At 34.3% G+C, this 12,372-nt stretch overlaps 1 protein-coding gene and 1 long non-coding RNA gene across 2 annotated transcripts; one reads left to right on the top strand and one right to left on the bottom strand.

Moving 5' to 3' along the window:
- Positions 1-2,513: 2,513 nt before the first annotated feature.
- On the bottom strand, positions 2,514-9,657 carry LOC123876104. The gene is made up of 2 exons (XR_006798262.1): positions 9,493-9,657; positions 2,514-2,595 (listed from the first exon to the last, which is right to left on the bottom strand). It is a non-coding gene; the product is annotated as an uncharacterized LOC123876104 (long non-coding RNA).
- LOC123876103 lies at positions 3,580-7,853 on the top strand. Its single transcript, XM_045922237.1, has 2 exons — positions 3,580-4,004; positions 4,413-7,853. Coding segments are annotated over exons 1-2 (2,619 nt in total). The 5' UTR covers positions 3,580-4,003; the 3' UTR covers positions 7,031-7,853.
- Positions 9,658-12,372: the final 2,715 nt, after the last annotated feature.

Consider the following 12,372-nt stretch of genomic DNA (forward strand, 5'->3'; position numbering starts at 1 on the left):
GGACTATGTTAAGGACAAATCTCGCGAAGGACGCCCAAAATCCGCCTTCACTGAAGATAACATCATTGATGTGAGACAACAGATTCTCGAAGATCGTCATGTGACGTATCGAGAGATAGAGGCTCTATTAGGCATCTCAGGGACAACCATTCAGAAGATCTTGCATGAAGTGCTTGGTGTGAGACAAAGAGTGTGTGCACAAAGCAAAACAAATCGGTAAGCAGGCAACACAACGAAGCATTATGTGTGTGCATAACTCGTTTACTTATTATTTTACACCTATCTCTCTTTAATGAATTGTCGGTCTCTTTTCACCATACCTACTTGCAATAATTACAAATTACATATTTCGCTGATTTCCCCACAGCAGGCACTAGGTAGTATTGCCGCTTACCCACGCTGATAGAATCCGATCGTCGAAGCACAATTATGTCAGAAAAATTCACGACTTTAATTAGCAGTTTTCACTTGCAGTGCTGGCTGTAGATATGTGGACGAATTTAAGCTTTAAAACAAGACAGTTAAGGTCTATTCATCACTGAAATGTTTCGAACCCACAAAACGATAAATTATGCGGTGTAGGTATACCTATAGATTACAGAATGGCAATATCAAGTTGATGTCCCATTTTTTAAATCTACCCTACCTATTTTATAAATTATTGTCAAATAGAACTTGAGCACGCGGATTAATAGATCCTAGTATAGTGAATTCATTTATGGTGTATTGTGTTATTTTTCACACTGAATAACTACTGAACTTCTCACCACCATGGAACATTTATTTATCTTTGTTTAAAAAGCAGAGATTGTTATTTGAGCGGAATATTTTGATAACCGAAATCGATGATATCGGTAAGTAAACAAATATAACCTACTCGTATTGAAATTATGTTTATGGTTTTACTTATGTGCATTTAGTATTTTCTAAATGTTAGCGTAATGTTTTTAGTCCATTTAATACTTTTAATCAGACGCATTATAATATAACAATGTAACCAATATACTAAATACTAGTTGATGCCCGCGACTTCATTCCCGTGTATATAGGTTATTAAAAATCCCGTGGAACTCATTAATTTTCCGGGATAAAAAGTAACCTATGTATTAATCCAGGATATAATCATTTACAGATGAATACCGTGCGCTTGTGGGTCTGTCACTACGGAGAAACGGGGCATGTAGACAACTGTTGACCTGGGCCCAAACCATCAGCTTATAAGATGGAGTCACATCACCACCAAGAAATCGTTGCAATGCATAGCGTGGATTCCTTTTTAAAAATTTGGTTGACAGCGACCAAGCACAATGTAGTTAGTTCTACAAACTGTGCGGAAGCATTTGCGTGCGGCCGGAATACATTACGAAGAAAATATTACGAATGGTTTGCACCAGGACCATAGACTTTCATTTTGCAATGAAATATATAAACTTTGACTGATGTAATTACGTTGTTATTTTTAATAATGAAAAATCTTTTGAGTCGGACAAGGATGGACGTAAAATACTATAATAATAGAACAACAGGTAAACGATATATTATACTTTGAATAAAGTGGTAACTTCAACCTGGGAGTCTCTGTGGGGCAGCATAGACTTGCTGGAATATGGTTACTAACATGACGAGTCGATTACAAAAAGTAATAGCTTACGAGGGTGGCCTACCTTTATACATTATTAAATAAAGTATAGGTAATTAATTTAATTCTATTTGTGAGTGATGTTATTGTTATTGCAGTTAGAAGTTATAATTGATTTTGATTTCTAACTAAGTAATTAACATGTTGATTCATCTCACAAACCTAAAAGTAACCCAAAACGTAAATAAAACATTACGTTCATACTTGACCGACTTTTAGCATACTTCACATCGATATTGGTTTTAAATTACTATAGGAGTAATAGGAGTAGATAAAGTATGTCAATTTTTTTTCCTCTTTTGTATACCTTCTGTTAACTTGATGTGTTAATTTTTTGACAAGCGTCTTATTTATTTCTTGCTTATTATAATAATTTATGAACTGCACAAAAGACAAATAAATAACTTCTAAAATAGAAAAGTGTTATTATTTTTGTTTTTTCTTGCTTATAATTATATTGTTTGAAAGTATGATAATTTTGACTGTATAAAGAAGACAAAATAAATAATTGCAAAAATAAAAAAGCAATCCCCCACTAGGATTAGAACTCACGCCATATTTAAGAACTTCAACACTATTACCACTCGGCCATCAGAACTATGTTGACGAATGTGAAATTTGCAACCCTATACGACTGGTAAGGTTATCTAGAAGTGTGAGTGAGTGTAGTAAGTGTGAGTGTATCTATTATCGGATAGCATCGGGTCGTATCTTTGTGTGTTATACATACGCGCGCATTAGTATGCTCTGCCAAGCGAATTATTTTTCCGAGTGTACAAAGCATACACAGCATATTCACGGCAAACCGATACGTTTTGGATTCAAATGTTGATGTATGAGTACACGCCTGGGATATCTCATGCAAGCCATACCATATCAAGGGGCTAGCAATCCTGTAGCAATTCAGGTAACATTCATTGCAAAAAAGGAATCCGAGCAAATAAACATTGATGTACCTACAACAACAGAAAATTTGATAAATCGAGAATCCAGAGAAAACACTAAACCTAACCTAAGAAGTTGGTTAGTATTATGTTGATTTATGAAACCTATAAATAAGGCTCATATATAATAATAAGTTAAACTTATTATTTTTGTGTTGCATGTGAAGAATGTTACAATATAAGATCAAAATATATGTAAGGTCAGGGTGGCTAATTTCGTCGAAGGGGCATAACCGTCTATTTGTAAATACGCACGGTACGATCGAGCTGCGCCTTTGATTTTTATATCGGTAAAACAGCATAACCTTTTAGTTTATATTATATTAACGAGATGGCGTTAGTAAGTGTACAAAAAGATAAAATAGTGCTTGAAGTTCAGTTGGTTGCGAAATTGAAAAGTGAGTAGCCTGTACTGCCATTTTATTGGAGGTAAATATAAAATTATTCAACTTACAGTGTTGAAAGACTGCAAAACATAAAGTACAAAGTCTGTTTGAACTTATTTTGTTATCAGTTTGCCACAAAACACTATAAATAGTTAATTTATTCCACGGGAAATATTTGTAATCTCAAAATTGTTAAGTGTTTAAATCCATCCACATTGAATAGAGCTAAATCGTCATATGCCGGTTTAGCCCCACTTCAGATATAGTAAACCTTTCAGCATTTGCAATTTTTAACTAATTTAAAAAAAAAAGAGTCGGTTAGGTTGAGTAGATTCTTAATTAATAGAGTATTTTTTTTATGTATGCTCAACGATTTCTCCGAGATTTCTAGACCAATTTTGTGATTTTAGGATAAAGTTTGCAAGATAATCCCATAAAAATTTCTTGTTCCAACTCCTTAAATCCTGATGCTGCATAGATGTTGCCCACCTAAACTATAATGATTTAGGAAATGTTTATTGCAAATTGATATTGTGGGTACCAAGTATATATCATTATTTATATTATATTATTTACAAATTATCTGAGGCCAGGTGTTAAAAAGAATAAAATTATTGTATTATATGTCGCTGCTTTAATTTGACAGTGGCACATTACTAAATGTGTCATTATTTTTGTAATGTTACCATTCTACCCAAACTAACCTTAAGCATCTTGTGAATAAAACTCATATTCCTATGTATATATTTGGCTAGGTGGCGTGACTGAATGACGTTATCTGATTGGTCGAAATTGACCGCCATTTTGTTGGTACATCGACACAACGCCAGTTGCTTAGAATTCTCGCAAGGTGACGCTCGCATTTTCTCTACGATATAGGCACAAAACGAAATAGTTCGTTGTTATTTTTAGAATATTTTCTTAGATAAAGTCATTTTACGTGTTGTGACCATATTCAAAAAGTTTTGATGTGATAGTTGTGTTTTGTTTCACTTAAAGAACGTGGTATTTGGTGTTGTGACAATATCAAAACAAGTAAGTACATAAACTTAATAGCGTATTTCAAAATAAGTTTATATTCAATTATTATTTTTATTAATTTAGGGACCTAATGCGAAATATGTCTGTTTCGTTTTTAAGGTCATAAGTTTTACGATTATTCTTTGCCAAATATGTCACTTTACTGTGCTATTGTTGAATGATTTTTGAACATGCGCCATTATTCAAGATAATTGCAATAAAATAATATTTTTTAATGTGACATTAATTATAATTAGTATGGTGTTAGGGGATGTGTTCCAGTATGTTCAGCAGTGGATGTCCTGCGACTGGTAATTTATGATGATGATGATGATGAAGCATGGTGTGGGAGCAAAAAATTATGGATTGAAAATAATACCTTACAATATTATGATCTAATCTTATTATTTTATTCTTTCGCAGTGAATAATAGACGTACTCTTCAGATGTTTAAAAACATGAACATGGAGAAAAACACAAATAATATCAGTTCAGAAGAATTATTGCCAATTTCGGTATCTGATTATGGTCCTGAAAAATACGAAGAAAGGAATGCATTATCACCTTTGCTGGTTGAAAACAAGAAGGTATTTAACAAATTTCCTATAGAAGAACAAGATTTTTGTTCAGACGATAGTGTCAAGGATCCTGACTACGAAAATAATATAATATTAAGTGATTCGGATAGTTATGAAACTAATATTAATAAAACTTTTTCAACACAACGACAGAAAAGATATTCTAAAACCAAAAAGGTACCAAATAAAAAGTTTACTTTTGATATTCGTAAGCCTTTGCTGCCGTTACAGAACAAAAGAGACTATGTTTCCGAAACCACTCTTCAAACAGCGGATAATAAATTAAACAGGCAATCTGATCGTGATAAAACTGGTCTTGCTGCCCCAACCTCCTCAACAGCTATCGAAATTAACAGCAATATTGAACAGAATCAGTCTGATTTAGCAATTACAAATTTAAACAGCTCTCAACAAAGGTCTAGCTCAAGAATCTCATCTAGTGCCAGTTCTTCAGATTCCAGCAGTTCTTCTTCTTCTGATTCAAGCAGCTCATCGGATTCCGAATCAGAAAGTCGTGACGTAGCAGGCGTTATCATATCAGATCCAGTGGTAGAAAATAACATATCAGTCTGTCTCTCAAATGAGATTGCACCTTCTAACCAGAATCCTGAAACAAGCTTCAATTCAGAGGCAAATTCCAGAACTATATTAGACACTACTGATCCTGATAATTCTGCAGTCCTTTCACCATCATCAAATACAATAAAATTAACCCGAAAACGTAAGCTAAATCCAGAAAAATGGTTATGCGTACAAGCAAAGACATTGAGAAATAGAGGACAGGAATACACATCAAAATGTGGTAAAATTGTGCCAGAAAAATCAATGAAGACTCCATGTGGTGAGAAGTGCAAACAAAAATGTACGAATAAAATATCAGAAACCCAGCGAAAAAAGATTTTTGATACTTATTGGAGCCTAGGCGACCTGCAAAAACAAAGAGAGTACATATTGAGACATACTTCAACTATTAAACCAAGATATTCTTACAAAGTTCATAACAGTAACCGCGGGAATAATAATGCTTTTTATTTGACAGTAGATGGCGAACGTATTAGAGTATGTAAACAATATTTTAAGGCCACCTTAGCTATATCTGATCGCCCTATTAGAACAGTTTTCGAAAAAAGTCAGCCATCGGGATCTTTGGAGCAAGATAAACGTGGGAAACACGGCAACCATCATGCTATAGATCCAGCCATTAAAGAAGGCATTAGAAAGCACCTTGATTCAATACCGAAAATAGAGAGCCACTATTGTCGAGCGGATACTAAACGTGTATACATAGATGGTGGTAAGACTGTAGCAGATTTGCATCGAGATTATGTGGCTGAATGCCAATCGAAGGGTCTACCGAGCGCAACTTACATTATGTATTATAATATATTTACGTATGAAAATAATATTTCATTTTTTCAACCAAAAAAGGATCAATGCGAAGATTGCACAGCATATTCTAATTCCACTGAAGAAGAAAGAAATATACTTAAGGAAAAGTATGAGAAACCTTTAAAAGAAAAGAACTTATCGAGACAGGCAAAAGATGATGATAAGAATCACACAGCAGATAATACTATCGTCTGTGTTTATGATCTCCAAGCTGCAATGAGTTGTCCGAAGGGCGAGGTATCTAATTTTTATTATGTCTCTAAGTTAAACTGCTATAATTTTACTGTGTGCAATTTAAAAAATAAGGATGTCACTTGTTTTGTTTGGCACGAAGGCCAAGCAAAAAGAGGGGCTGTTGAGATTGGGACTTGCGTTCTGGAGTACATTAAAAATTTAATACAAACTGCTGATAACCTTGATTCCAAGCTAGATTTAGTGTTCTATTCCGACAATTGTTGTGGACAACAAAAAAATCATTACATAATAGCACTTTATATGTATATAGTTCATCATTTTGATTATATCAACACAATCACACATAAATTTTTAGTTAAAGGGCACACACAGAATGAGGGCGACAGTGCTCATTCTGTGATTGAAAGGCAAATACAGAAAACTTTGAAATCAGGCCCTATATATACTCCAGACCAGTATACCCACATAATTAGGAATGCTAAGAAAACAGGTACGCCATATAAAGTTCACGAACTGAGTCATGATGATTTTATTGATATAAAAAGTTTAGCTACTTCCATAGGCAAAAATTATACTAAAAATACAGAAAAAGAAATAGTTAAAATTACAGATGTTGTCGTTTTAAAAGTGGAAGCAAAAGATACAGAAAATTACTCATTTTATTATAAAAATTCATACGAAAGTGATGTGTTCAAGAAAGTGATAGTTGAAAATATTGGAAAAACAAGAAACAGTAGCACTAGTAATAAAAATATTTCACTAAAGAAAATTTACAAAACTAAAATGATGATATGTGAGAAAAAGAAAAAAGGCCTACTTACTTTGCTAAATAAAAAACTTATTCCCAGATTTTACGCCCCATTTTTTGAGAATCTATAAAAGTATTTTTTCATAATAGTTATAGTTCGTATACCTATGGAGGTACAGACATAGTTTTTTTTACCATTTCAGAAACTTATAAGACAATTTTTGTACATAGTTTTACATTTTTTTTTGAAGTTTGTGTTATTTTATTTGATTTTAGTGGTTCAATAAAAGATTATTTTATTAGAAAAAAGTTTATGTTTTGTTAAAGTGGGCTTGTGGCATTAGTCATACATAATTTGTGGTAGGAGATTGTTATTAAAACATTGTTTCTGTTAAACAGATACTAGCTAATATTTGCAATTTTGGGTGTAGTGTGTATTCTGTAAAATAAAGTAATTTACTAATGAGTATTTTCTGTGATCTTTTTAACGTTGAAGATTGATAGAAAGTTAGCCATACAAAACAAGGTATGCCATTATGTAATAAATATACATTAGTTTTGTATTTCACTTTCTTTAGAATAGCAATGTAATTGTAAATGTTACATTATTTTGAAAAATCCACTCCAAAAGATTTGCATCAAAAATACATGAGTCATTGTATAAAAATTGCTTAGCCTACTACATTTGTTCTATTAGGAATAGTGTCATTGTTCACGAAAGGATGTTGTCAAGTTAAAGGTCATTCTATGGTTTATGCCAATGTTGATAATAATTCAATTTTAAACTGTTTGACGTATGTCTGAAGCACGCTATTTTTTACAAGTTTATGTGTTATTTTTGTACTGAAAGAGTTAAGTAGGTCAATAATATAAGAACATTTCTTAGATTATACGTTGATTTTTGCTAATTTCAAAGGATTCCCATTATTAAAATAAAAGATATAAATAAGTCAATTTTTTGTTTTATTTAAACTGCTCTCCTGAAAAAAGTACATTTTTGAGATCTGTCGTTATCAAATTAAAGCAGCGATGTGTTGTATTTCAACAAAAAATATTCATTTTGTTGCTTTACTAACACGATAACTTTGTAGGTATGATCTTTTAAGTTATCAGTGAGTATATAAAAGTAATGGATAAATATAATTTGTTTCAGTTATACTAGTGCTCACTCTATGGCACTCTAAGTGGGTATAAAGCTTCGCAACTATATAAAATCCCGAGAATGACTATTGTGGACCACGTACATAAAAAAAGAATTTCAAATAATATTGGCAGGAAAACGACTCTGTCTTCAGAAGTTGAAAAAAACCTTGCTTTATGTCTTTATACTATGGAAAAACATGGCTTCGGTCTGACCAGGGCAAAGTTTTAGAGATGGTTAGTAAATATATAAATCAAAATAATATACCGACATCATTCAAAAATGGCATACCAGGAAAAGATTGGTTTGTTTCATTTACCAAACGTCATCGTTTATCAATCAAAAAGCCTCAAGGTGTGGAATATGCTAGAAAAACCGCCATAGATCCATATGTGGGTTTTCCTTATTTTGATTTACTAGAAAAACCATAGATGAATTAGGTTTAAGAGAAAACCACACGCCATCTGGAATCTGGATGAAACAAGTTTTTCAAAGGACCCTTCAAAAACTAAGATCGTCGGAGTTAAAGGCTACGCTGCAGCTAGAGTCATCGCTACGCCTGGAAAAGATAATACGACGGTCCTTCTTGGTGCTGGTGCGGCTGGACAAAAAACACCTCCATTAATTATTAGTAAGGGGAAAAATGTGTGGGATGAGTGGACGTCTTCAAACGCTTAGCCAGATACAACTTATGCTGCCACTAAAAATGGTTGGATGGAATCTGACATTTTTGAAGCTTTTTTTAAAAAATCATTCTTGCCCACGATCAGCGATCAACGTCCAGTCCTATTAATTTATGACGGCCACTCCACACATGTTGGGCTAAATATAATAGAAGAAGCAAGCAAAGCTAATGTTACTATACTAAAAATACCAGCCCATACCAGTCATGTACTGCAACCTCTGGATGTTGCGGTTATGAAATCCTTTAAGGATCAGTGGGACCTAAAGTTGGTACACTGGCAAAGACTTAATATAAGTACTCCACTAACACACTCCACTCCACAATAAAATAGTCAACCGCAGCGCTACCTCGATTAAGATTTTTGGTAAAAGAAAAGGAAAAGGACTAGGAAAGACTATCGGAAAAGAAAACAAAGTAACTGAGAAAAATAAAACTAACGAAGGTTGTAACTATACTAAATTGAAAACCCAAAGAAAACAAGACATTTCCCGATGTAGTTCAACAACCAGTGTGTCTGGAACATGCAGTCATAGTAACTCTGACATAGTAAATGTTGGTTCTGATTATGCGAATGATGATGAATATTCGGATATATTATGTCAAAACACATTAAATGTACCTGATGTAGAATATGTTACGACTGAAATGAATCAAAAGTAAAGCTTCTGTTGTCTGTAAATTGATCTGATGTTATGACTCCGCCTGGCGCCGCCGGTCGCCATCTCCAAATACAGAACTATTTAAAATTAAATTTAGTTTTCACTCACGCAATCAGTTTTGCTGGCAATTAGTAGGGCCTCTGTTGCTATGATTGTGAAATGTAGGCTGCGCAGTGCGCTATGTAGTCATATTTACATTTTACTTATAAAAGTTAAATTTTAACTTGCTAGTTGCTTGACGTTGCTTGTTGAGTTTTTGGAAGCTTGGCCACCACAAACCAATAACATATAGTTGGCCACACAGCACAGGTATTATTGGCCACACAGCACACATATTAGTCTATGGCACAGACTCACACCACAGAGTACTTTTTACAAAACTTGGCTTGTGGGGAGGCCGGGGAAGCATTGTTTGTTTCAAAAATCAAAATGGCCAAAATCACAGAGTACAGACTAACACCAAGATATACATATCCATGATAGGTACCTACATGCTCAATGTATATACATCCTTTAGGGGACTTCTTCTGTGTTGGCGTTTTCTGGCGCACGTGCGGTGCTTTTTTGGGTGTTTTGTTAAAAGTGGCTGGGTTTTGTGCATTAGTGTTTTTTGGTGCTGAAACAGACTGGGAAGCGCTCCAAAGGGGCGCCGCGCGTGTGTCAGCGTGCGCTGGCACAGACTAAGCCCATAATTATATAGTTTCCCTAACTTGTAAATAACTACAAACTTGACATTGGCTATCTGTGTAAAGCCAGACGAGAGAAAAAAAATCCTTTACCTAATAATAGGTAGATCGGAGTTGGTTCAAAGCAAAGAGGTTTCTCCAAAGAGTTTACATGGACTTTAATTTTAATAACAAAGGAACCTTACATCCAATCACGTAACTAAACAAGCTCTTATCACTTAATGCTCATTATTTTCATAACATAACACGGATTAAACACAACAAAGCTACTTGGGATCACAATTCAGCCTAACACCACCAATCTTGTACCAAATCCCGCGTAAGACGCCATGACTATCCACAAGGCGGCAAAAATCGACGCCGACCCCAGAGCAATAACCCTAAATTTGGCTGTACATAAATCAGAAAGCTAGGTTTCTCGCTAATAGGTACTACTTTATCATTGCTTTGCCTTTACTCTACGAATACATCTTACTCTATGCTAATTATAGGCATGTGGAGTCGCCATACGTTTGCGGCAAACAACATAATATTATAGCACGCATCGGCAAATACCACAATAATTTTTATACACATTGTTTGGCTTCGACAAGCTCTCCCAAGCATTAGTTTCAAGCATATGCAAACAACACCCGCCCACACTGGTCCGCACGCTTGCCAGTGCTTGTTGTTTGACTCACAATATTTGACATGTTTCTAAAGTTACCCGTAGCTACTGCACCAACTCAGTTGGTGATTCTTAACATCGATTCATATAGACCGTTTCAACCTATAAATCTGAGGTTTCAACGAACGAATAGTTCCTATCTCAGACTAAGTATATATAAGGTTCCTATGGCGTTATGTTGGCTCCCCTGTCTGAGTCATTGGCACAGATTAGGTATGTCATTGGCACCATATTGGCATGAGAAAACGTGGACTTCGTCTGTGGTGGCGTTTTCTGGCGCGCGTGTTGTTCCTTTTTGGAGTGGTTTGTTTTTTAAATTAACAGAATCTGTAATTTTATTAGACTATTTTTTACAGTAAGATGTACTTACTGTAAAAAATGTTGTCCTCCCATTTTTGGGCACAGTCCATTTTTGTTGACTTCCACACCTCAATTCATGTAATTTGCACATTTATGTCTGATGAATTATTTTTCCAAGCATAAACTAATGTGGTAATATTATTTCTCAAAACTCAATGTACCTAACTCTACTCGTAGTTTTACAGCCAACTCTATTTGCACCGTTAAAATGATGTGAGTTTAGGTAAAGGCAGTTATTTCAAAACCACAGATAGACAATTCAATATTTATTGGTATATAAATCAAAACACTTTTTACAATAAATATTTAAGTTTTAAAACAGCGGACGGAGATTAGTAATACACAACAAAGTTAAAAAAAAAATTTGTTACGTGCACAGTCGGCGCCAAGTAAAAAGACCTCTTCAGGTCGAATCCGGAAAAAACTTATTGAAAACTTGCATCAATCATTATTACAATCGCAATTGGCTGAATTTTTTTGTATTCTACACCCACTGCGCACTGTATAACTTTGGAGTTCTTTTTTCTGACGCCAACTGTAACAGTAAAACCCTGAACAGATAGATGCTGTGTTACAGACTTCATACAATTCCTTTTATCATGAATGGTACACGGGTATGCGCGCAATAGAGCGCACTTTGAATTTGCTTAGATTTAAGTTTCAGTTAAAACGAGACAGATTTATGCCAGCGGTATAACTGTGTCTCGTTTTAACAGTGTATTAAATCTGAGCAAAGTCGAAGTGCGCTCTAAAGATTTCAGCCTGTGTAACAATCCTTGTGCGTAGATTCTATCGCACGTCATTGTCGCAACACCTTATATGCAGGGTTACCACTGTATTTTTAAAAAAACAATTTCAAACATGATTTAATCCTGTTTTATGTTTTTTCCCAACCCTGCTTGTCTGTTCAAGGCTATAAGGTTTTTAGGAATAGACAAAGTTTTATTTTGTCCAGACCTTACAAATTTATTTCTGTTGTCTGAGATTGCACAGGTTCAATATAACTTAAAGTTAATAATTACAAATATTTAATATACTTAATAAGAATAGGTAGGTACTAAAATCTTTAAAAATGAGATTTAATGTGGCATCGAAAATAAATATTGCTTTTCACTTAAAAGCTAACAGATTCATTCTTTTTAAGGTTAAACATAAAACGCGCGACGGCATCATGGCCAACACGGATTCTTGAAATTGGGATGGACCTTCAAGAATCCCGTGGGAACGCTTTGAATTTTCAGGATACAAAATAGCCTATGTCTGTGGCCGGTATGT

Source organism: Maniola jurtina, chromosome 21 (genome assembly GCF_905333055.1).
Source record: "Maniola jurtina chromosome 21, ilManJurt1.1, whole genome shotgun sequence".
Taxonomy (NCBI): domain Eukaryota; kingdom Metazoa; phylum Arthropoda; class Insecta; order Lepidoptera; family Nymphalidae; genus Maniola; species Maniola jurtina.